Below are 26,119 nucleotides of genomic sequence, written 5' to 3' on the forward strand. Positions count from 1 at the left end.
CAAAGGCAAGAAGACTCATACAAGGAAAAATAGTTGGGACGACAAGGTTAGTGATTTTTTAAATGTTAGGCGACTTCCAATGAGAGTTGCCAAACAAAAGAAGGCCGCCCCAACTACATCTACAAAGTCCAATCTTTCAAAAAAGAAATCATGAATTTTGAATACATCTTGAAGAATTGGGATTGTGATGAAAAAGAGTTACAAATTGAAGAAATTACAAGTTCGGACAAGAAGGGACAACATTTTAATTCCTTCATCATTTTATTCTACCATTATGTTAGTATTCTCATTTGTAATATCATCACAGAGTATGTTATAAACTCTGTGATGATCATTGAATATTTGGTCCTTTCCAGTTCTTTCTTTTTACATGCTTGCTAGTAGGTGAGGCCTTTTCTTTGCCTCAATAGGATTAGTAAGGTAAGGTTTAGCCCGATTTGTGTTGCCTTAGACCTATGCCTTTGGAAAAAATATTCATACGGCTATGAGATTATATGCCCTCGTGAGACGTTGCCGACAGCTACACCATGAATCCTCTACATGAGGCTGTCATCATAAGGCAGTGGGAGGCGCAGAGGAGTGATTATATAGCCAAGGCATATGTTGTCGCAAACCGTAATCTTGAATATAAATAAATTTAGTACAAAATTATCATTTTTATAATGAACTATATAATACACTATCAGATGACTGAGAATACGAATAATCATTATTACAAAATAATAAATAGTGGGCTCTTTTATAAAATACAAAGTTTGGGACAATTTTTAAAGATTGTAATTGTGATATTTTGGGCCAAAATTTAGAATTTGGATTTTGGGAATTTGCTAAAATGTACTCCCTCTGATCCAAAATAAGTGATTTTTAGTTTTTTCTTGTGGTCCAAAAAAGTGATTTTTTCAAATTTCAAGAATGAATTAATTATTTTTTCCTACATTGCCCTTGGAGTAATTAATGTTGGAGTATTTGTTAGGAGTGTTTATGTGAAGAGATAGTAAAGGTTAATATGGTCAATTTTATTGCTAATTAATGTTAAAAGGTGAATTTCTTTATATGTGTGAAAACAACCAAAAAATCACTTATTTTGGACCGGAGGGAGTAGATAAAATCTATGGGCAAACATGTATTTTCCAGAAAAATCCCAAATATATTTTAGCAAAAAAATTCCCTCTTATAAGGTTAGAAAGGAGACTCGCCTCGCTCCGAAGTTCCATAACCGACATTCCACACCCTTCTGAAGGCCCAAATTGATGCACAACGCTCTAAAACTAGCTAACAATTATGCAAACCGATTAATTTATGCTCAATTACTCATAATAAACTAATTTATAATAATTTCTAATCCCGATCAAAAAGTTGACAAAATTGCCCTCGGGCCCACGTGTCCGGATTCCGAAAATTTTTGAAGATAAACTTTACCATAACCTCACAAATTCAATTATACAATTTGCTATCAATTTCATGCCCAAAGTCGTGGTAAAAATCCAAAATATCAATTTCTAGGTCTTCCACCAAAATCCATAATTTCTACTAATTCTCATGCTCAAATCTAGATATAATCAATGTATTTGACTTATAATGAGTGGGAACAACTTACCTTGCCATTGGTGATGAAAGCCCCCTCTTGAAATCCTCCAAGAATCGTCCAAGCCTAGAGAAAAATGAAAGAAAATGGCCAAGACCCATCTTTAAAATCACACTGCCCAGCACTGCCCTTCTTTGCGAACGCGGAACGTCCCTCGCGTTCGCGAAGCTCAAAATCCTTACGCCCAGAAATCCTCCTTCGCGAATGCGAAAATACCCTCGCGTTCGCGAAGGCCAAACTTGCATACCTCAGAATTTCCCCTTCGCGTTCGCGGTCTCACGGCCGCATTCGCGAAGGCTTAGCTCTTCCAGGCCCACTCCCTTCCTTCTTCGCATTCGCGAGCACTGCGTCACGTTCGCGTAAGCTTAACCAGCCCCTGCTTTGCATTCGCTTCCACTGCCTCGCGTTCGCAAAGACCAAACCAGTAGTCCTAAATATTTCGTCTTTGCGAACGTGATACTTCCTTCGTGTTCACGAAGAAGAAAACCAGACACCAACAATCAGCAACAGCTTTTCATCCAAATTAGATCTGAAACCACCCCGTGGCCAAACGGGTCCATATATAGTTCAAGACACTAACGTACGAAATGCACAATACCTTATATAATAAAAGAAACTTCGAATATTTGATATGGAAACTCATTTTTAAGATGAGATTCTCATTAGGTAGAATAGTTTATGCAATACCCAAATAACCACATGCATCCGAGTGCTTATTTTACAAAAATGTTTTCATTAGAAATAATATTCAAGTCTAAAACCAACATGTGATGCAACATTTATAGTATAGAAATGCCATGGGTTTGTGATATACGATTCAAGAAAACATTTTTTTAAAAACCCGAATGCTAAGTTCATAATTGGCCATACTAATCCAAATTTGCGTGGGCAAGTTCGCTAAGAAACGTAAAGCGTTTCGTGTTAAAACAAATTAATTTTTAATAACTAAACTTGAGACCTCTAGTTAGAAATAGACTAGTGTCAAACATCCTCTACTCCTCTTGTTGGTTAATGGTAAACGGTGAAAAATGCATAGTTTTAGTACATAACTTGTGTGAATGCGGGAGGTTATATGAGTTGCTCATTACGTGCATTCTTATGCATAGGAGAAAGCTGGATGAAAGGAAAGCAAAAGAAGTTTGATTCGAGAACAAGAAACAAAAGAAGAACTTTGCTCATTCACTTTCGTGTGCACACAAGAGAGTGAACTAGGTTGCTAAAGGGAGCTGGAACAAAATAGTGGATTAAGGAAAAAAGGTGTGGAAGTACACGAGTGCTAAAATCTGCTCTCACACTGAGCAGATTCACAATAGCTCTGCACTGCTCTAATGGCAAAATCTTCTAGAGCACATATATGAAGAAGAAGCAGGAATTGCGAAATAATTTTCTATTACTTCTCTGAAGATACTGGAGAATATTTATACAAGTCTAACTAACACTAATCATTAACTTATGAGCTGACATTAACCAACTAACTACCAGATGGACACAATATCTGCTCTAACTAACTATAACTGACTATAACTAACTAGAGTTCACAAGACTCTCCCTCAAGCTAGAGGGTGCAATATATTCAGCACACCAAGCTTGCTAAGAAGATGAACATGTGAAGCTTGAGAGAGTCTCTTGGTGAGTAAATCAGCTGGCTGATCCTTGGAATGGACATAGACAGACTTGACCACCCCTGCTTTGATCTTATACGAATGAAATGGCTATCGATCTCAATGTGTTTATTTTGTTCGTGAAAAATGGGATTAACAGCCAATTGTATAGCAGATTTGCTATCACATTGCACCAGAACAGGAAGTTTAATGGGAACTCCCAACTCTTGAAATAGGCTTAGTAACCATGTGACTTCAACTACAGTAGAAGCCATACTTCGATATTCAACTTCAGCAGAACTTCTGGACACTGTTTGCAGCTTGTTTGACTTCCATGAAATGAGGGATTCACCAAATTTTATCACATAATGTTTTATTGATCTCCTAGTATTGGGGCAAGAAGCCCAATCAGAATCACACCAACATTGCAACTCTGATGTAGGATTAGATCTCAACCAAATACCTTGTCCTGGAGCATTCTTTCGATATCTAACCACCCTAAGAGCAGCCTCCTAATGGGACTTCTTAGGGTGTTGCATGAATTGGCTCAAGGTCTGAATAACATAGCTGGTATCAGGTCTTGTTATAGTCACATACAGCAAACAACCTATCAATCTTTGATATGCACTAGCATCTTCTAAAAGTGAGTCACATGTATAACATGTTGCCTGATCATATACAATTGTGGTTAACTTGACATTGGTTTCTAAAGGGGTGATTGCTAGTTTAGCACCACTGAGTCCCATTTCATAAATGAGTTCTAGAACACACTTCCTTTGATTCAAGATTACCCCAGATGCTGACCTTAAAATCTCAATACCTAAGAAGTACTCAAGCTCACCTAAGTTCTTTAGCTTGAATTGTTGATGAAGTATCTCCTTTGCCTCAGTAATCAGTTGATCATTGCTGCCTGTGATGAGTAAATCATCCACGTACACCAAGATGATCACCATGCCTTCTGGTTTCCTCAATATGAATAAGGAATGATCATGGTTGCTTTGTATGAAACCTGTTGTTGCCAGTGCATCAGACAACTTAATGTTCTACTATCTTGATGCATGCTTAAGTCCATACAAACACTTAAGCAATTTACAAACCTTCTACTCCCTCTGCCTCCTAATTCCTTCAGACATATCCATGTAAACTTCTTCATAAAGATCATCTTGCAAGAAGGCATTATAGACATCCATCTTGTATAAATTCTATCCTTTTGAAACAGCCAAATCTATTACTGACCTCATTGTTACCATCTTCACTACAGGAGAAAAAGTATAATGGTAATCCAGACCCTCTTGTTGGCTATAACCTTTTGCAACTAGTCTAGACTTGAACCTTTCAATATCTCCATTTGCTTGGTATTTGATCTTGTATACTCATTTGGATCCCACAGTATGTTTTCCTGATGGTAAACAACTTTAAAAAAAATCTACAACTTCCCACGTTTTATTATCCTCTAAAGCCTTGATTTCTTGTTTCATTGCTTCAATCCACCTGGCATCTTTTGCGCTTGCTTGAAATATCTAGGCTTAACTAATGTAGAAAACTTTGTCAAATAGCTTTGGTATTTTGGTGTGACTTTATTATATGATATGTAGTTAGTGATGGGATATTTACTTGTTCCTTTTTGTGTTGTGACATAATCTCTCAACCAAATAGGTTGTATAGATGTCCTGAAGGATTTCCTTAGTGCAGTGTCAGATGCCATGTCTTGAGTAGGTGCATGAGGTTCATCTTCCTATATGATTAGAGTGATGCCTTCAGATGATGAGTTATCTTGCAACTCATTGTCTTCCTCTGCATTGTCAGTTGTGTGCTCAACTAAGCCTTGATCCACATCTGGACCTTGGTCTAAGCTTTGTGAATTATTTGTAACTTCTGCAGATGGCATTCTAGCATCACATATACCAGAATTCATATGGTCAACATGAGGATTGTGACTGATGGGAGACTCCTGTTGTTTTGCAAAAGGAAACATAGATTCCTTGAATACCATATCACTACTTATAAATATTCAATTGGTAGCAAGCTCTAACAAGATGTAACCTTCTGTATTTCTGAATATCCCATCAAGACCGATGCCTTAGCTCTTGCAACAAATTTATCTCCTTTTGGAACAACTGAAGCAAAGCACAAACACCTTATCACTCTCAGGTGAGTTAAGGATAGAGGCCTTGTGTATAGCATCTCATAAGGACTTTTTCCTCTAATAGCTTATGAGGGTAACCTGTTCATCAGGTATACTGCAGTAGTTACATAGATTCCCCAATATTAAATTGGCATTTTTGATTGAAATCTCAGTGCCCTTGCTACATCTAAGATGTGCCTGTGTTTTTTCTCCACGATTCCATTTTGTTGTGGAGTGTGAATACAACTGCTTTGGTGCAGTATTTCAAAATCTTGTAACAGATCATTGCATTATGAGTTAAAGAACTCTATGCCATTGTCTGATCTTAAAACTTTTACCATTACTCCAAACTATTTTTTTACCATTAACAGGAAGTTTTTTATTGCAACAATTGTTTCAGATTTGAGTTGTAGTAAATGAATCCAAGTAAAGCTACTAAAGTCATCCACAAAAGTAAGGAAATAGTACTTCTTGTCATAGATATATGTTTTCTAAGGGCCCCATAAATCTATGTGAACAAGATAAAAAGGGGATACTGCCCTAGAAGTACTAGTAGGAAACAACAATCTAGTTTGTTTAGCTAAGGGACATACAAGACAATTATTCAGGAGATCATTATTTACAATGCTTTCTAACCAGTTCATACTCTTCATAGCAGAAGCTAAAGGATGGCCAAGCCTTTGATGCCACAACCTGCAGTCCTCTCTTATTGCAACTGATGCTGTTTCATTACAGTTTCTACTATTATTATTACTGCTACCTTTGATAATGTATAAACCTTCTGTCTCCTTACCAATCCCTTTCACCCTGCCACTGTAAAGATCCTGGAAGAGGCCAAAGTCAGGGAAATTTTTTACTGAACACCTCAGTTCTCTTGTGAGTTTGGAGACTGATAAGAGATTAAATTTGAAGTCTGGTATGTATAAAACACCTTTTATAACCTCAATACCAAACAGAGATGCAAGACCTGTATGAGAAATATATATCTTATCTCCAGTAGGCAAATGCATTGTATCTTTATATTCTTTCTTATTATTATCATTTGTTAATAAATTCATAGATGTAGCTATATGATGTGTGGCACCTGAGTCCACAATCCATTCACTATTAATATCTTTGGACACGAAACAAGCTGTAATACCTGCCATATTGCTTTGACTTTCCACGTTGTTTTGAGTGTCGGTTCCTTATTCAACAATGCTAGAATCTGCTTGTACTGCTCCTCTATAAAGAATGGTCCTTTTCCATCAAAAACATCCTGCAAGTCACAGCTAAAAGAGCATTGAGTACCAGCATTGCTAGAAACATTGTTAACAACATTAAATTGTGGAGTTGCTCGACCAAATTGTCCATTTGTACCACTATTTCCACGACCAAGTTGTCCAATATTGAGCTGATTGAACCTCTTTTTTCCTTTAAAATTTTAAGGATATCCAATGGAGTTTATAGTAGTTTTTTTTGCTATGACCTTTGTAACCATAATGTTCACATTGCATAAAGATTTTCTTTCCCTTGTAGCCTTAGTTACGACCTACCTACATAGCTACTAGTTCATTCTTATCAATTACTGCACCCATACTAGGACACTGTCTAGATTCATTTTCAATCACCATTGCATAAGCTTGATTGATGGAAGGCACATTCGACTTTATAAAGTTCTGTTTTCTAGCTTGATCATAAGAATCGTTTAATCCACTAAGGAATTGCAGCAATCTCTGCTGCTTTAAATGATCAACATAATCCTTTGAATTGGCCTTAGGTACCATAGCATCATACTCAATCCATAAATCCTACAATTTTGTGAAGTAACATGAAACAGAATCTGTACCTTGTGAGAGAGTGGCAATGGCTCGATACAGTTGAAAAATTCTCATGTGGTTCACTTTATCGAATATCTCCCTTAAGTCTTCCCATACAAGATGAGCATTTGAAGCATATGCAATTACACATAAGAGCTCTGTGGACACTTTGTTCATGAGCCATGAGATGACAATAGCATTACAAGTCTCCCATTGCTCTTGTAGCTCAGTAGTACATGATTCCTTCGTACAAGTTCCATTCATGAACCCTAGCTTTCTCTTCCCAAGTAGTGCGATCTTCATCGTCCTACTCCATAGCCCGTAATTTTCATATCATGTAAGCTTCACACTGGAAGGAGACTAAGCTTCATCGTCCTATTCCAAGCTGTGAAGCTTACATGATATGAAAATTATGGGCTATGGAGTAGGACGATGAAGATCGCACTACTTGGGAAGAGAAAGCTAGGGTTCGTGAATGGAACTTGTACGAAGGAATCATGTACTGCTGAGCTACAAGAGCAATGGGAGACTTATAATGCTATTGTCATCTCATGGCTCATGAACAAAGTGTCCACAGAGCTCTTATGTGTAATTGCATATGCTTCAAATGCTCATCTTGTATGGGAAGACTTGAGGGAGATATTCGATAAAGTGAACCACATGAGAATTTTTCAACTGTATCGAGCCATTGCCACTCTCTCACAAGGTACAGATTCTGTTTCATGTTACTTCACAAAATTGTAGGATTTATGGATTGAGTATGATGCTATGGTACCTAAGGCCAATTCAAAGGATTATGTTGATCATTTAAAGCAGCAGAGATTGCTGCAATTCCTTAGTGGATTAAACGATTCTTATGATCAAGCTAGAAAACAGAACTTTATAAAGTCAAATGTGCCTTCCATCAATCAAGCTTATGCAATGGTGATTGAAAATGAATCTAGACAGTGTCCTAGTATGGGTGCAGTAACTAATAAGAATGAACTAGTAGCTATGTAGGTAGGTCGTAACTAAGGCTACAAGGGAAAGAAAATCTTTGTGCAATGTGAACATTATGGTTACAAAGGTCATAGCAAAAAAAACTACTATAAACTCCATTGGATATCCTTAAAATTTTAAAGGAAAAAAGAGGTTCAATCAGCTCAATATTGGACAACTTGGTCGTGGAAATAGTGGTACAAATGGACAATTTGGTCGAGCAACTCCACAATTTAATGTTGTTAACAATGTTTCTAGCAATGCTGGTACTCAATGCTCTTTTAGCTGTGACTTGCAGGATGTTTTTGCTGGAAAAGGACCATTCTTTATAGAGGAGCAGTACAAGCAGATTCTAGCATTGTTGAATAAGGAACCGACATTCAAAGGAGACTAAGTTCCTTAAGGAAACACTGTAAATTCAGTGGGCTCAGATCAAATTTTATTTCTTCTACATTTATGTTTATACGTTATTTTTCCTTGTGCAGAATTATTTTACAAATACAGTATACTAACAATGTTATCTCTCTCTGCTATCCTTAAATTTTATTAAGGGATGGGGAATTTGAATAATATATACCAATAGTATAAATAAGTTTTTTCCCTATCAAATCATCTAAAATATATCACTAAGTAATTTTTCATTAAATGTGAGATATATAATTTGAAAATAAGGCGTGTTATCTGCTTCAACACTGCCTTGTTTTTAAAACATTTAAATCTTAGATTAATTCTAAACATTTTTAGAATAACATGATAGTTTAACTTTACTTGCTAGTGCAATATTTTGCTACCCTGTTAATATATATAAATTAAAGTCAAAAAAAGAAAGAAGAAGGTGTAAGCGAGTCCCTATACGCTCTCCATCAATGGTGACAAAATAGCAGCAATGACCATCAAAGATGATGGTGTGATGGTAAATAATTTTTTATATTTAATTAGAGATTTAGAATTTAAACCGTAAAAATAAAGTCAATTTTGATAGGAAGCATTTTACCTTCTTAATGGTTCCTGCCGTGAATTTAGATTAGTTAAATTCCAAAGTGACTATTAAACATCGAATGAAAATCAAAAAAGGAAGGACAAAATGAGTAGTACTAAATTTATGATGTAAGATACTTTTTAGGGTAAAAATTATTTACACCCCTTAACTTTACTTTAAATATTAAATTCATCCCTCAACTTTAAACAATTGACATTCTTCCCCTCTTATCCTACACATTCTATTTTGTCTTTGCCAACCTATATGTAAATGTATAATACTTTTTAATTATATATGATATTTTTTATTACGTATAATTTAAATCATTGTATACCTTATTATAAACTATAACTTAAGCTTATTAAAATTATAAATAGAATAGTCCTTGTATAAATTTATTACAAAATTTATGTTTATTTTATGATTATTATTTTAATATAACACGCATTAATTATATATTTAAACTTTATTTTCTCAATGAAAGAGCACTAAATTCATACATGAGGATTAAGAAAATACTAAAATATTAAATCTTGGATTTGAACTTGTGATTCAAATAAATTTCAACCCCTTTACCACTATAATAAAAAAAATTCTAACTGCAAGGGAATTTAGCAACTTTTATATAACTAAAAAAAAATTCTATTTGCCCCATTTGCGTCGTCCAATTTTCTATCAGGGGATTCAATTGAACCCTCTTATTTCCTTTAAATACAATATTTGTTTTGATTGTTACTTAAATTTTATTGTATCGTATCGTTAAATCCGTCGTTACATAACGACGAAATGTGCCCATTGTATCGTTAAATCCGTCGTTACGATACCCATTGTATCGTATCGTATTGTTACTTTAAATACAATGTTTGTTTTGATTGTTACTTAAATTTTATTGTATCGTATCGTTAAATCCGTCGTTACATAACGACGAAATGTGTCATTTTATATAACGACTGATTTGGTGTGGTCTTGTCGTTACCTTGTCTTTTTCTCTCAATCTCATCCTTTATTATTATTAAATTATTTTATTTTATCATTTACCTTACTTTTTTATATAGTAATTTTACCTTGTATCATAATTTTTCTTTATAATGTTGCAAGTTTATTCTTCATATTGCTGGTATGTGTTCATGAAATGATGGCAAACGACACAATCTATCCAAACATTGTATTTATCAAACGATACAGTACAATACAATATAGTACGATACGATACATTATGAAACGATGCGTAACAATCATCCAAACAAACTGTTAGCTCTGCCCTAACACTTTCTCTCTTATTTGAATATATAAATATTTGAGTTTTGATTGTTATTAATGAAATATTTTACATTTAAAATTTAAAATTCATTTAAAATATAAATAGATTATTTTTAGGAATTGTTATAAAAATACCTCTATCTTTTAATAATTAAATTTTTTATTACATGAGTTGAGTATATATTTGTAGGTTTTCTCACTATTTTTAATTCTCAATTGTGTAAATAGGTTTTTGAGTTTTTATTGCTATTAACAAATTACATATATGAGCAAATTATTATTATTATTTTTTGCCTCTTTATTTTTAATATTCAATATCATTAAAAATATGCTTTATTATTATTTTTATTTTTTTTATTTTTAAAATGAGATTTTTGTTGTTGTATAGGTAAATTCATAAGATAAATAATAGAAATGAGAAAAATTTCATGACATTAAAAAAATATAAAAAAACAAACGAAAATAGACAAGTGTTGATAGTATAGAGGTTATGATAGACATTTTAAATAGTAAATTGAGAAATGAGGAGGAGAATATTAATAATTCAAAAGTGAGAGGGGAATTTAATTTTTAAAACAAAATTGGGATGTGTAAATGTTCACCCATATTTTAATGTATATTTAAAATATATATATATATTAAAACAATTTAAAGCAAAATTGGGATGTATAAATGATTTTCACCCATATTTTTGTGTAAACTTAAAAATATGTATATATTTAGATTTATTCCTCTGATTGTCCCATTACAGACTTGTCAGTTCTCTAACGCAGAGATCTTAGATCTGCAACGACTATTTAAGGAGCTACCCGCCTTTAACGTACACACACATTAAACACCTCAACTTTCTCTTTTGCACATCAATTGAGCGATCTCACAGGTATTCCACTTCATTTTCTTTATCTCAATCCATTAAAACTATTGTTTAATTCACGTTTATGTACACTCTTGTGTTTGATGATCCCTTTATGGAAACGAATTGATTTTGGTGACCCATTTATGTAAAAGAACTTATTTTTATGACCCCTTTATGTAAAAGAATTTATTTTTGATTCATAGTGTGAAGTAGGATTTGTGGGGTTTCCCAAGATCGAAAAGGTGAATTTTCTGCTATTTTCAGGTTCTTTTGGAAAAAAATTATATTTTTTTTGTGTCTGATTTGACAATGGTAGTGCCTGATTTACCAAGATCAGAAAGTGTGAACTTTATGGTATCTTTTAGGTTAGAAACCGGGGGGGGGGGGGGTGTTGGTGTTGTGATTTGATAATGGAAGTGCCTGATATAAGGTGACTTTTGTTAAAAAGAAAAAAGAGTCTTTTCCTTATATCTGACTGAATAATAGAAGTTCCTGATTTTCGTGCTAATTTTTTGCTATTTTTAAGGTTCTCTGGAAAAAAAAAAAGTAGTACTTTTTACGTATATGATTAGAGGGATGTGTTTGATTGTCTTCCTTCTTAATTTTGACTCATAGTCTTAGGTTTCCTGCAGAAATGCTGTGTTAATTGTTAAGATCTTACTACATCCAGAGGTCCGAGCGCAGAGCGAGAGTTGGAGTCTGAATCTTCCATCTTCATTTTAGATCTGATCAAGATCATGGTTACCACATGCCATTACCAAATTTTTACTGTTCTTGTATGCACAATTGGTGCTATTTTTACATCTACTCCAAGTTCCTGCGCTTCTTCATAAATATTGTATTGTCCGCAGAATTACATGTAAGCAGTAGTATATTGATTCAGAGACTCAATCTCTCATCCTTTGGGTACTGTTCCATTTGACTGAAGCTTTATGCTATTGTTACAATATTACTCTGAACCGGAGATTGGATTTCATCTTTCTTCCATACTAGGAGTTCCCTTTCTGTATCCACTTTTCAATGCATCCTTGTTTCAGCAGCCTTTTCTTGTTTGTGCATTCTCCAATTACTACGTGCTGCAATGAGAAATGCAAATAAAAAGTAGTCTTTTGCATGTTTTGTGGTCGAATCACTATTTTTTATTATGGATGCCATCTGGTTGGTCACAAAAGTTTGTTGCAGTAGGTTCATTGGATGACCAATTATAAACACATGAAAGCTTGTAGATTATACGTCTACACATGCTTTCTGATAGAACAAGTTTCAATATGTTCCTTACATTTCCTTTGATTTGAGAAGGCAGCCTCAGAAAATGCTTGAACTTCTTATTGCAGAGTTTAGAACAAAGGAAAATGGTGAAGATTTGCTGTATAGGAGCTGGATATGTGGGTGGCCCCACCATGGCCGTCATAGCACTCAAATGCCCTTCCATTGAAGTTGCCGTTGTAGACATTTCTGTGCCTCGCATTACTGCCTGGAATAGCGACCAGCTCCCCATCTATGAGCCAGGACTTGAGGACGTAGTCAAAGAATGCCGAGGCAGGAACCTCTTCTTTAGCACAGATGTGGAGAAGCATGTGCGCGAGGCTAATATCGTTTTTGTTTCAGTCAACACTCCTACCAAGACGAGGGGTCTTGGAGCAGGCAAGGCTGCAGATCTCACTTACTGGGAGAGTGCAGCCCGCATGATTGCTGACGTCTCAAAATCTGACAAAATAGTTGTTGAGAAATCAACTGTTCCAGTCAAAACTGCTGAGGCAATTGAAAAGATTTTGACTCACAACAGCAAGGGAATTAACTTCCAAATCCTCTCAAACCCCGAGTTTCTTGCTGAGGGGACCGCAATCGAAGACCTTTTTAAGCCCGACCGAGTCTTGATCGGAGGTCGGGAAACCCCGGGAGGCCAAAAGGCTATCCAAGCATTGAAGGATGTTTATGCCCAATGGGTTCCTGAAGATCGCATCCTCACCACCAATTTGTGGTCTGCTGAGCTCTCAAAACTGGCTGCCAATGCATTTTTGGCACAAAGAATCTCTTCTGTGAATGCCATGTCAGCTCTCTGTGAGTCTACTGGAGCAAATGTCTCAGAGGTGTCATATGCTGTAGGTAAGGACTCGAGAATTGGTCCCAAGTTTCTTAATGCTAGTGTTGGTTTCGGTGGCTCTTGCTTCCAGAAGGATATTCTGAATCTGGTTTACATTTGCGAGTGCAATGGTCTTCCAGAGGTGGCTGAATACTGGAAACAGGTAATCAAGATCAATGACTATCAGAAGATTCGTTTTGTCAACCGCGTTGTTGCCTCCATGTTCAACACAGTATCAGGCAAGAAAGTTGCCATTCTAGGTTTTGCTTTCAAGAAGGATACTGGTGATACTCGAGAGACCCCTGCAATCGATGTTTGCAAGGGACTGTTGGGAGACAAGGCTAAGTTGAGCATATACGACCCTCAGGTTAACGAGGACCAAATCCAAAGGGACCTCGCAATGAATAAGTTTGATTGGGATCATCCCCTTCACCTCCAGCCAATGAGTCCCAGTAACGTGAAACAAGTGTCCGTCGTTTGGGATGCCTACGCTGCAACAAAGGATGCTCATGCTGTTTGCATTCTTACAGAGTGGGACGAATTCAAGAATCTTGATTACCAGAAGATATATGATAACATGCAGAAACCTGCTTTCATATTTGATGGTAGGAACGTTGTTAATGTGGAGAAACTTAGAGAGATTGGATTTATTGTCTATGCAATTGGTAAGCCACTGGATGCCTGGCTCAAGGACATGCCTGCCGTTGCTTGAAAGCATTATTTTTTGGTTGGATATCAAAGATACTAGTAATCAGACAGTCAGCTGGAATTCTTTACTATTTTTTCATCAGTTTTAAGTTCTTTTTTGTTTTGTCCCTTTGTAGACAGAGGACAGAGTCATTGTCTACCACTATTTGTTATACTTTATATTTACGAGAAAATGACAAAAATAGTCTTTTATGTTTGACGGTTGATTTAAAATAATCCTTCAAATCTACACACGGACAGTTTTAGTCTTTTATGTTTATAAAAAGTGAACACTTTTGGTCTCCGTTATATTTAAACACACTGCGGTAGTTATTTTAGTCGGAATTGATTCGTGAGACGCATGTGAGTTGGTTAAGAAACCAAAGAAACGTCCTTCTCTTGATCAACACTGATGCAACTTATAATGATGCATGCGTTCCATATTAGCAGTAACATATCAAATACTGTATTGACTTAGGTACGGTAATCCCAATGGTTCAACGTCCATCAAAAGTTGTGATGGGTAGTAAATAGGTCTCTATTCCTAAAATGAGGTTTTGGTTTTGAATTCTGCGAATGGAGTCTTCTTTTGGTAGGGAGAGTATTATCCTCCAAATTGGGACTTTCGGACGTGACGATATTTTGTAAATACATAATAATCTTGAATAGTCTTTTCAATATAACTGGCTCATGTGCTCCTCGCGAGCCATATCTGTTAAAGACAAAAGTGTTCAATTTTATTTAACATAAATATCTAAGAGTCCTCGTGTGTATATTAAAAAGCGTATTTTAGACCAACCTAAAAAAGAAAGGTACTATTTTGTCATTTTCTCAATATTTCCGGTCAATCTTGTTGTTCTTGTACTTTGTTTGCACTCTCATACTGGGAAAGTGGGGAAAGTTACAAACATCAATTTTATAGCTCGGATCAAGTAAACAAAGGTCACATCAAGAACGAGCTAATATGATAATTGTATAAGGTAAAATCGGTTCACATTAAATACTCTATAACAGAGCGACACATAGAATTGAAGACAGATGGAAAATAAGACAAGTGGAAACCAAGACCAGGGGCAGCAGCTCCGATTGGCACCGGAAAATCCCCGACGGAAATATTGCAATTAAACACAAACAAATATCTATCACCCGATAGCATTCAATGAGGAATATTCTACAATATTAAATACACAACCCATTATAGAGAATTATGGCATTTATAGCCTATCGTTACACATTCTTCGATAACTCTCATGGTTTCATTTAAGAGGGGCTTGATCCTAGGATTTCAACATCCTAGTTGCAACTATAAATAGTGACTTTAACAACCATTGTAAGGACACGAATTTTCTGGTGAACTTATGTTGTATACTATTCAAAAGCTCAATAATATTTTATTTCTTGTCTATTGATACTTGTATTACTGCCTCCAGAAGCTTAGCTCCCGGAACCAAGCTATCTGTTGCCTTATCTCGATTTCAATACTAAGTCTTGCATTTTATTTAATTTATTTATCATTTTGGGATCAAATTGATTCGCTTGTCTATAAATCATGTTACAAATTCAACTGTACCATTTTACGAGTAAACAGTTTGGCGCCCACCGTGGGGCTTAGACAGTTGCATAATTGGGTTGATCTTTGCATCTATTACTAACCTGTTTAATTCTTTGTTTCTTAGCGGAAAATCGTAAAAAATGGCAGATAACGTTGTCAACATCACGCACAAAGTTGAGGCCCAAGGAAATCAGCCTCAACACGAAGATTCGATTAGCGATACCTGCAACGAGGGAGATGAAGCCACGTCGGTCCATGGCGGGCAATATCCATGACACATTCAGGAGGCAACACCCGATGATGTTGAAGACGAGCACGTTGGGAAAATAGTAAGAATCCTGAGGAAACAACAAAAGGCTATTATGGGCCATCTCTCGTGACAAGATCAGGTCATGACAGAGTTGTGGAAGGCGTAGTCGGGTGCTTCCAACAATATGAATGGAAGAGGTCCAGTTCCTCCCAGTACTCCCGCAAATCAAACAACTTAAAGGGTTGATAACAACACCCCGAGGGGTGAGGTCGACTTCGATAGGGCTGGGGCGAAAGGCAGCGGATCTGGTAACAATAATGAGAATGATCCCTTTAAATTCTAACTCATACGGTTTATGAGGAAATAAACGCCCGAAGGGATCAAATCTCGGGCGCACCGCTAGTGTTAAAAGTGTCGGACTCAAAGAAATACACCCAATTGCCGTTCAAACCAAGCAAGGTACCGAAGCTAATCCCGAAGCGATTTAAAATGCCAGATGTGTCAAAATATGATGGGACCTCGGATCCTCAAGAGCACATCACCACCTATACAATGTCGGTGAAAGAAAATGACTTAGCTCCACATGAGATTGAGTCAGTCTTACTAAAGAAGTTCGGGGAAACCCTCATGAAGGGGGCCCTGACATGATATTTACTTTTACGCGAGCATTCAATAGATTCCTTCGAGATGCTCACAAATTCTTTTATCAAGGCCCATGCCGAGGCCAGGAAGGTGTAGGCCCGAAAGGCCGACATATTCAGAATTGCACAAGGAGAGTCTGAACTACTCCGAGAGTTCATACCATATTTTAAAAGGAAAGAATGATGCTATTGTTCGTGCCAGATAAATGGGCAGCTGAGGCATTCACAAAGGGGTTGAACCCCGATGAGCTCTGAACGATTCCCGAAAACTAAAAGAAAGTCTTCTCGAGTTCCAAGAAACAACATAAGCGGATGTCCACAACCGCTATAAATCAAATATAAGAATAGAGGATGACCAACTCGGTTTCTTCGCATCAACTAAGGGTCGGGATCGACGGAAGAGTAAGGAAAAGTTGAAGAATGATTTTGACACAGATTGATGATCTTCTAGAGGTCGATTTTTGCCCTACGAAAGGGCCGAAAGACGCGACAGAGGTTTCCGATCAGCGTTTAGGTTTGCTACCGATAGGAGAGCTAATTGTGGCTAAAATAACAGATTGTTGTAGGATATGGAGGTATTAGTTTCCCCGGACTCCATCTATCCCAGACTGTCCAAGTACAATTTTAATATCGGCATGGTGGAACTAGTATTTGCTATGAGGAACATTAAGGAAGCACGGTTCTCGAGGCCGATGAGATTTGACCCTAGTCAGAGGGATCCTAACCTATGGTGTGAATATCATGGGATGAATGGCCACCGGACTGGGGACTGCCGACATATACGTGAGGAGGTGGCAACATTGCTGAACTGCCATCTTAGAGAGTTCTTGAGCGACCGGGCTAAAAACAACTATGGTCGCAACTGGGATAACACACAGCTCTCAAAGTCACGAGAAGATCCTCCTCGTCTAACGATCAACATGATTTTCAGAGGGAACGAGATCAATGGTGTAACCTTCTTAGCTGCAAAAAAGACAAAGGTATCGGTAACCCACAACAAAAGACTCCAGGAAGTCGTCGAGGACTATATCACCTTCATGAAAGAGGACACCGATGGGCTCCTACTACCACACAATGATGCCCATGTAATATCTTTTAATGTTTTATATTTTAAGATTAAACGTGTTTTGGTAGACCTAGAGATCCAGCCAATATTATCCAATGGAGAGTGGTAGAGCAAGACAAGCTACCCGGAAGCATCATTCTGGCCACAAAGCTCCTCTTCGAGTTCAATTTAGCAAGTGTGACAACCCTGGGGGAGATCCTACTACCCACAAACAATGAAGGGGTAAAGAAGAAGACCCTGTTTGAAGTAGTAGATGGCGATATGGGCTACAACATTATTCTTGGAAGATCATAGCTACACGAGATGAAGGTTGTGCCGTCAACATACTATCAACTTATGAAATTCCCAACTCCGGAGGAAATTAAACAAATTAGAGGAGATCAAACGGTAGCAAGGGAGATGAACGCAATTTCGGTTTCCAGTAGTAAAGGGAAGGAACGTGTAGCATAGTAATTACAAGAACTGATGCCTACTCCCGAGCCAAACAAAGTCGACAAAGAGGGGGAACTCGTCGAAATCCTATCAGGTACCAAGGTATTTCTAGGTACAAGAAGAAACGGACACAACCAAAACTACATCGGAAGAACTCGAACAAGTTGCATTGTTTGAGAAGTTCTTGGAGAGGAAATTCCACTTGGGGACAGAGCTAAACCCTGAGCTCATGTCAGGTTATATAGAATTTCTCAAATTTATGTTGATTGTTTTGCATTGTTGCATGCAGATATGGCAGGTGTCCCGCTAGAGGTGGTCGTGCACAAGTTAAGTCTGGATCCCAACATCACTCTGGTAAAGCAAAAGAAACGGCCCATTGCCGAGGTCAGAAATAAGTTTGTCAAAGAAGAGGTAACTCGATTGCTTGATATCGGTTTGATCTGTTAATTTGTATAGGTCTACCAAATAGTAGAGTACCTGGTCCTCTACAAGATTCTGCTGAGAGTACTTCATAAAGCAGTAAGTAAATGAGGTAGAGGAATTTTTACGTGAAAAAATCCCACACAAGAGGATAAAAAAATCACGACCTACACCTGTAGGTTTTTAACTTTACTAACTTGTAATCTTACCTATTACAAGCCACTTTACAATAATTCCTAATGAAAAGGATTTACTCAACTAACTTGTGGTACCTTTACCACAAGCCACTTTGTGACTATCCTAGTTACAAAAGATTTTTCTAACTTGTGATGCTATCACCACAAGCCACTTTATAATTCTACGATTACAAGGACTTTTCCTTATGACTAAATCTAGTCACAATATAAACTCAACGAGTTTACGGATTTACAAGAGGATTCCTAATCAGAATGCTTCTAGGTAAGCGGTTTAGGAGATACAGTAAGTACAATAACAAGATTGCAACTCAACTAGGACAGTAATAATATATCGTTTAGGAACTGGTCCGTAGTAGCATTCAACATTGTTCTTCAAGCTTGTGAGGATGATTTCTCTATTTTTTGCAAGAGGCTTGAATAAGAAGCAAAACCCTTCCAGTGATGTCTTTTGTATAAAGCTCATTGGGTACATCTTGATCACATCACTTGAAATGATGTGAGTACTTTGTTTGGTTAGAGAATGAGTAGGCTGACAGTGTAATGCAGTGCGGCAGAAACAGTGCCATCAGTCACTTCACTTCCAGCTGTGTCCAAATGACTTTGTACTGCTATGAGGAAACCACAAGAGCATCAGGTCCTTGTTTTGGTTCCTAGCTCCTGAAGCTGTAGCAGTTCACCTTTAGCTGGAATCCATTTAAAGTGATGCAGCAATCCAAGTAGATCAGGTTCCCTATCTGGTTCTTAACAGTAAGTTTGTTAGCTCATCAAAACATAAGGTAAGAGTATTTAAGATCTATCAATTTCCCCCTTTTTGATGATGACAAACTTAAACAATCATGAGTAGGAATTGGGGCAGTAAAAACCAGTTTCAAAGAGTTCTCCCTGAGACTATGCCTTATATTATTTTCTTTTCAAAGAGTGATTGAGCATAAGAACCAGTTCCCCAATGTGTTTCCCCCTTAGTCCTATATTATTTTTCCCCATTTTGGCATCATAAAAAAGAACAACAGCACAAAGAAGTCCAGCGAAGCTAAGTCATGCCACATATGTGCACACAATCATGAGAAAGAATAGAACACATAGAGAATGTACTAGACATAACAAAAGAGAATTCATATTAATAAAGATTTAATGTGCCTCTGACTTTTGAAAAAGGAAGAGGCAACATTGGACTTGTTCACAGGAGCAGTAGTAGTACATCCCAACCATAAAAAAAACACAAAAAAAATATCCACCAACCATCAACAAAGAAACAAAAAAAGAACATATCCAGAAAACTTGTCATTGAAGGGGTTGTTAGGGGGCACTAGGAGGAAAAGGCTTGGAAGCTACAACAAGTGTCTAGGGAACAAGGTCTATTCGGGCGTTTCCCGACTTTTACTCGTTGAGCAGTTCAGACTTCAGGTTCTCAACTTGTTCCCTGAGATCAGCATTTTCTAGGGTTAAACGGACCACCTCATCATTCGACATAGGAACCGCTAGGGCTTGCTGACCTTCCAGGATAGCATTCCTGGCCTTCAACCGACGAATTTCCTCAGCTGCATTGTTCTATGCATTAATGAACTGAGACACAGTTGATGTACTTCCTACCCCCCCCCCCCCCATACTTCTCAATACACTCGCACTCTTCCAAGGTTGTCTGTGAGAATGTCTGCTTTCGGGTCCCCACTTTACCTGTTCCTAATGGAACCTTAAAGAACTTGAACATCGGAGTAAGCAAGAATCCATAGGGAAGCCCATGATTACCGTCTTTGAAATTGGCAACCTTCTGCATATGTTCAATCATTATGGCAGGCAGACTCACAGGGTTAAAACCGTCCAGTTGCTCCATTAGGAATAGGTCAGATTTTGAAGTCACAGACCTCCTTTCTGCTCGAGGCAACAATACTTTGTTAACCAACTCAAACAGCAGCTGGTAGACAGGAAGTAGTGCTTTCTTATGGATCTGGTCCCCTTTTTAATTAGCATTGTCTTTCACCACTACATTTTGAAAGTTATACTGACAAACATCTCGGACAATCGACACCCCAACTGTAGGAACTTTCAATATATCTCTAAACAATTTCACGTCAAAGACGATATATACTCCATTGACCAAAGCACAGATATGGTCAGTATCAATTGGAAAGAGACTGGCGAAGAAACTCTGTACCTCCTCCTCATACACTTTAGGTCATCAATGTAAAATAGATGCACCCATTGTTGAAACTCCACCATTTCCAGAATTTGGCGCATTTCAGCCATCTCAAAGATTGTTGGGTCAAACGTACGACCCATCAAAACTTTTTGATGCCTCGGGCGCTCAGAGCCAAGGCAGACTTCATTTTTCATCTTCTTCCCAGAACTAGGTTCTTCAGCAGTTCAGACTTGCGTTTCTTAAGCTTTTCTTCATTGACTTGCCTTTTCCCTTGGACTTGACTAGTACATCCTCATCACTCACTACCTCCTTCATCTTGGACTTAAATGTTGACCCTTTCTCCATTAAAACAGGCTCAGCCTTTTTCAAGGACCGCCTAACAAGGGAACCAGGTTCCTCATAGGTTCCTTTTTCCACCTCGACTACAGGGATAGCCTCATCACTCACAGGTACACCATCCTTCACCAACTTTCTTCTTTTCTTCTTACTATTTTTCTTGCTCTTTTGGAGTGCAGAGTCGTATGCCACTTTGACTTGAAGCCTGGTAGTAGGTCGTTTGATTTCAGACTCAGAGGTGGAGACAACCCTTCGCTTACTTATGAATGCATCAAGGGCCACGTTGTCCCGGTCTTCTTCATCACTAGATCACATTTTTGGTGATTGAATTTCCAGGGGCACAACATCGAATGCAGGAACAGCACTGTCCTGGGGATGAGAGTCCTGACCTGGGTCCTCCGGAGAGGGATCAGGTTCCTCATGTGATACCCCAGTAGTGTATGCTACTGCATCCCCTTCAACAACCATAATGTCCCCTTCTTCCCCCACACTTTGAGACTCATTTTTCTAGGAGGTGATTTCATGGAATATCTCATCAGTAGATACTACAAACACAGTTACGAGATCCTTCTCTTCTTCAACTAGTGCTTCCACAACCATGGAATCGGCGGCAACAATGGCAGAACCTTCTGTGAATTCAGTACTTTGACCTTGTTCTCCACTTAGGGTTTGACTGGTGGGAACAACAAACGACAGGGAGAACGGAATAGCAGTTTCAAGGGTTTCTGAGTTGGGAAGAGATTTGGAGACTGGGGAAGGTGTGACTGCATCAGTAGGAGTAATAGAGGGTGGCGAAGGCTCAGTGAACATGAGAGGTTCCATAGATGGGTCAGAGGTAGTTACAGCTGAGGTAGAGAGATCGGAAGTTTCTCAGCCATTAGAAGAAAAAGTGTGGCGATCTTTCCCTTTTAGGTGAATCTAGAGTAGGGCTTATGGTTAGGAAGAGCAGAAGAGAGGGTTTTTTAAAAGGAAAGGATAATTATGAAGGTAGAGGAATAGGCATCGGTTCTGAAACGGCGGTTGGGCGTGGAGAATTACGATGTTTCAGAGGGAGATGGAACGATTTGAATTGAAGGAACGTGATAGCAGGATCTGAAAAGTTGATGATATGGCAGTTGTATTTTGTACCCTTTTCTTAAGACATGTATTAATGCACATAACTACTAACCTTTAGTGCAAGAACCTGGTTCTTGATTTTTTTTTGAAAAGAAACAATCCTCTTTTATCAGTCATGCACTGCATCTATCACTTCTATGCTCATCATACGTGTTTACCTGCAACGATATTGAAGTGAGTTAGACAGGGCCAGAAAACACTTTGAGCCAGTTATTTCTTAAGGATACGAGCCGGCCAAAGAGGAATCAGGTTCTTAATTTGGCCTCAACAGTCCCAGCTTTACTCTGTTTCTTTCAAACTGTTCCCTACTTAGTGCTTTGGTGAAAATGTATGCAATTTGATCTTCTGTGCTGCAGAACTTTATACATATCAACCCTTTCTCCACATTATCTCTAAAAAATGATGCCTCACATCAATATGTTTTGTCATTTTATGTTGAACTGGATTCTTGGCCATGTTGAGTGCACTAGTGTTGTCACATAGAAGGGGCACACTCTCAGTGAGTACCCCAAAATCCTCTAGTTGCTGCTTGATCCACAAAAGCTGAGCACAACAGGATGCTGTAGCTACATATTCAGCTTCAGCTATTGAAAGAGCCATTGAATTTTGCTTCCTTGTACCCCAAGCAATAAGACATGATCCTAAGAAGTAAGCCATTCCAAAAGTACTTTTTCTGTCCACAAGATAACCTATGTAGTCTGCATCAGCATACCCAATCAGATTAAAACTGTCACCTGATGGATAATATAGCACCAGGTCTTGCATTCCTTTGAGATATCTTAATATTCTTTTGGCGACCTTCAAGTGAGATTCCTTGGGATTTGATTGAAACCTCGCACACAGCCCCACACTGAAAACAATATCAGGTCGACTGGCAGTGAGATAGAGGAGAGACCCAATGATGCCTCTATACATTGTTTGATTCACAGGATATCCAGTTTCATCCATGTCCAGTCGAGTGGCAGTCACAATGGGAGTGTCTATCACCTTTGATGCTTCCGTGTCAAACCTCTTCAAGAGCTCACTAATTTATTTTTGGTGACAAATGGAAGTACCCTTTTGGGACTGTTTTACTTGAAGACCCAGGAAGAAGTTCAATTCCCCCATCATGCTCATTTCAAATTCGCTTCCCATAAGTTTTGCAAATTCTTCACACAGAGAGTCAGCTGTTGCTCCAAAAATGATATCATCAACCTGAACAATGATCAGGTTCCTTCCTTGTTTCTTTAAGAAAAGAGTGTTGTCAATTTTTCCTCTCTTAAAACCATTTTCTAAGAGGAATTTTGACAATTTTTCATACCAAGCTCGAGGAGCCTGCTTTAGCCCGTACAGAGCTTTGTCCAATTTGAACACATATTCAGGGTACTCATGACATTCAAACCCTGGGGGTTGCTTCACATAGACTTCTTCCTTAAGGAGTCCATTCAAAAATGCACTTTTGACATCCATTTGGAACGAGGTGAATTCCATATGAGAAGCAAAGGCAATTAGAAATTTGATGGCTTCCATGCGAGCCACTGGAGCAAATGTTTCATCATAGTCAATCCCTTCCTCCTGATTGTAGCCTTGGACCACTAGCCTGGCTTTGTCCTTGTGGTAATTTCATGTTCATCGAGCTTGTTTCTTAATACCCACCTGGTTCCTATAATGGTTCTATATAGGGGTCTGGTTTGGAGGTCATTTCAGAGAGGTCTAGGGACTCAGGTGAATCTCAGCATGGCTGTAATCCAATCGGCATCTTTCAAGGCTTCCTTGATGTTTTTGGGTTCTATCTGGGAGAGAAAGACTGAGAAGGCAAGTGAATTTCTGGCTCTTGACCTTGTTTGAACTCCTGAATCTATAGGAGTGATTATGTTGTCTATAGGGTGAGAGATTTGATGTCTCCAGTTGGACGTCTGAGGTTCATTCTGAGAGGAGGAAAGTATGCTCGGTTGATTTTCCTCTGTCATTCTCTTAGGTACTAGTGGAGTTCCCTGAACTGTATCAACCACTCTTTCTTCAGCTTCAGTGGTTGTAATTGAAGTTCTTGGTTCTGTTGATGATGAGGCAGCATTGTCTTCATTTGGCTCCTTCACTTGACTCATCATATCTGCTTTTCCGTTTGTCTTGTTAATGACTTCACCAGAAACAAGTAAGGTTTCTCCATCCTGATCCTCCTCGGCACTCTTCTCAAATGATGGATGAGATTTATCAAAAATAACATGGACACTTTCCTCAATACTTTGAGTTTGCTTGTTATATATCTTGTAGGCCTTGCTTTGAGAGGAGTAACCAAGAAATATTCCTTCGTCACTTTTGGCATTGAACTTACCAAGTTGATCCTTTCCATTGTTGAGAACATAGCATTTGCATCCAAATGTTCTTAGGTGTGTCAGCTTGGGTTTTCTTCCATTCAACAATTCATACGGGGTCTTGTTTAGAAGTGATCTGATCATGCACCTGTTCAGTAAGTAGCAGGCAGTGTTGACAGCTTCAGTCCAGAAGTTCTTTGCAAGTCCACTGTCAATCAGCATTGTTCTTGCCATTTCTTCCAGAGTTCTGTTCTTTCTTTCTACTACTCCATTTTGGTGGGGAGTTCTGGGAACTGAGAAGTTGTGAGTGATGCCATTTTCATTGCAGAATTCATCAAATTTGACATTGTCAAATTTTGTCCCATGATTTGATCTAATGCATATAACTCTAGACTCCATCTTCACCTGGATTTTCTTCACAAAGGCCACAAATACTTTAACAGTTTCATCTTTTATTCTGAGAAACACAGTCCATGTGAATCTGGAGTAGTCATCCACGATTACGAAAATGTATCTCTTTTCTCCTCTGCTTTACACCCTCATAGGTCCACACAGATCTATATGTAGGAGCTCAAGCGGCTTTGAGGTGCTCACATCTCTTTTTGACTTAAAGGAGGACTTTACATGTTTTCCTCTAGCACAAGCATCACAGACTTTTTGAATCCTGAATTGTGACATAGGCAGACCATGGACCAGGTCCTTCTGAATTAGTTTGTTCAGAAGGGAAAAGCTTGCATGGCCCAGTCTTCTGTGCCATAGTTCAGCATCATCGTCAACCGCCTTCAGACAACTTATATCACCACTCTGTAAAGATTTAAAATCAGTAACATAGATGTTTTCTTGTATCTTCTGGCCACCAAAATTATTTTACCGGTCACAAGGTCAGTGACTGTACATATTTTGGACAAGAATTCCACCTTGTTTCCTTTATCACAAATTTGAGAAACACTCAGGAGACCGTACTTAAGTCTATTGACATAGTACACATTTTCAAAAGAATGAGTGAGTGACTTCCCAACTTTTCCAACTCCAAGAATGTACCCCTTTTTACCGTTGCCAAAGGATACACTCCCTCCTTGCACGACTTTTAGTGAAAGAAAGTCTGTGGTGTTCCCAGTCATATGTTTCGAACATCCATTATCTATGAACCATTGTTGACTGCTTCCTTTCACTTTCTCTTGCACAAGAGATTAGGATTTAGTTTTAGAAACTCAAACAAGTTTGGGTCCCTTGTAGTAAGCAAGAGGATGAATAAGGGATCTCTTAGTCCATGAAGGTAATGTGCATTTTTTGTGAGTGGAACCTGGTCCCTCTTTTGTGGTCACGGTTTCAGCAGCCACTTTGTCTTTTTGAACTGATTGATTCTTGGCCTGGACACCTTCCTTGAAGCACCCAGTGTTCCCACATTGGGTACGAGGCCATTTATCAGATATAGTGACGCTCTTACTGTAAGGGTTGTGAGGAGTTTTCTCCCTTTGGAACCCTGCTCCCTGTCCTTTTTCACTATCATTAGTGAGCAAGGCAGTGGTAGCTTTTGAGGATCAGGTCCACTTTAGAGACCTTTCAAGATCATTCATTACTTTTTCTAGATTGACTTGGAGGAGCTCGTTTTTATCAATTTCAGAACACATCCTACATCTCAAAGCTTTCACCTCATCTTAAAGCCTAAGGTATTCCTCACTAACTATCTCATTTCCTCTTTCAGAGCTTTCAGGTTTTGACTTAGTC

At 38.1% G+C, this 26,119-nt stretch overlaps 4 protein-coding genes across 6 annotated transcripts; 2 read left to right on the plus strand and 2 right to left on the minus strand.

Moving 5' to 3' along the window:
* Window positions 1-3,158: 3,158 nt before the first annotated feature.
* LOC142175966 (uncharacterized) lies at window positions 3,159-7,413 on the minus strand. Its single transcript, XM_075242977.1, has 8 exons — window positions 7,195-7,413; window positions 6,885-7,101; window positions 6,453-6,724; window positions 5,958-6,135; window positions 5,230-5,303; window positions 4,942-5,137; window positions 3,784-4,195; window positions 3,159-3,570 (listed from the first exon to the last, which is right to left on the minus strand). Exons 1-8 carry the CDS (start codon window positions 7,411-7,413, stop codon window positions 3,159-3,161), a joined length of 1,980 nt encoding a protein of 659 aa, XP_075099078.1.
* Window positions 7,414-11,047: 3,634 nt separating this feature from the next.
* Window positions 11,048-14,169, plus strand: LOC107793291 (UDP-glucose 6-dehydrogenase 4-like). 3 transcript variants are annotated; one of them, XM_075244403.1, is made up of 3 exons: window positions 11,059-11,207; window positions 11,805-12,042; window positions 12,518-14,169. In XM_075244403.1, exons 2-3 carry the CDS (start codon window positions 11,932-11,934, stop codon window positions 13,976-13,978), a joined length of 1,572 nt encoding a protein of 523 aa, XP_075100504.1. In that variant the 5' UTR covers window positions 11,059-11,207; window positions 11,805-11,931; the 3' UTR covers window positions 13,979-14,169. The 3 variants fall into 3 exon arrangements, with proteins under 3 accessions (XP_016471105.1, XP_075100504.1, XP_016471104.1); XM_016615618.2 differs by having other exon boundaries at window positions 11,816-12,042; XM_016615619.2 differs by lacking the exon at window positions 11,805-12,042 and having other exon boundaries at window positions 11,048-11,207.
* A 2,862-nt stretch (window positions 14,170-17,031) lies between these two features.
* LOC142175967 (uncharacterized) lies at window positions 17,032-17,571 on the plus strand. The gene has a single exon (XM_075242978.1). The coding sequence runs from the start codon at window positions 17,032-17,034 to the stop codon at window positions 17,569-17,571; it is 540 nt and encodes a 179-aa protein (XP_075099079.1).
* A 4,642-nt stretch (window positions 17,572-22,213) lies between these two features.
* Window positions 22,214-23,048, minus strand: LOC142175968 (secreted RxLR effector protein 161-like). The gene is made up of 2 exons (XM_075242979.1): window positions 22,608-23,048; window positions 22,214-22,258 (listed from the first exon to the last, which is right to left on the minus strand). Exons 1-2 carry the CDS (start codon window positions 23,046-23,048, stop codon window positions 22,214-22,216), a joined length of 486 nt encoding a protein of 161 aa, XP_075099080.1.
* Window positions 23,049-26,119: the final 3,071 nt, after the last annotated feature.

The sequence above is a fragment of the Nicotiana tabacum genome, chromosome 22 (genome assembly GCF_000715075.1).
Source record: "Nicotiana tabacum cultivar K326 chromosome 22, ASM71507v2, whole genome shotgun sequence".
Lineage (NCBI taxonomy): Eukaryota > Viridiplantae > Streptophyta > Magnoliopsida > Solanales > Solanaceae > Nicotiana > Nicotiana tabacum.

Bases quoted from the DNA above. Each gene is read 5' to 3' on its own strand.
- LOC142175967 (XM_075242978.1), top strand. From the start codon at position 17,032: ATGGTGGAACTAGTATTTGCTATGAGGAACATTAAGGAAGCACGGTTC.
- LOC107793291 (XM_075244403.1), top strand. From the start codon at position 11,932: ATGCCATTACCAAATTTTTACTGTTCTTGTATGCACAATTGGTGCTAT. The intron at 12,043-12,517 runs GTAAGCAGTAGT...TTCTTATTGCAG, and splicing joins TATTGTCCGCAGAATTACAT to AGTTTAGAACAAAGGAAAAT.
- LOC142175968 (XM_075242979.1), bottom strand. From the start codon at position 23,048: ATGGATGAAACTGGATATCCTGTGAATCAAACAATGTATAGAGGCATC. The intron at 22,259-22,607 runs GTACTCACTGAG...ATATCGTTGCAG, and splicing joins AGCAACTAGAGGATTTTGGG to GTAAACACGTATGATGAGCA.
- LOC142175966 (XM_075242977.1), bottom strand. From the start codon at position 7,413: ATGAAGATCGCACTACTTGGGAAGAGAAAGCTAGGGTTCATGAATGGA. The intron at 6,136-6,452 runs GTATTACAGCTT...GGCCTCTTCCAG, and splicing joins AAGTCAAAGCAATATGGCAG to GATCTTTACAGTGGCAGGGT. The intron at 5,304-5,957 runs GTATGAACTGGT...GCTTTGCTTCAG, and splicing joins TTTAGCTTCTGCTATGAAGA to TTGTTCCAAAAGGAGATAAA.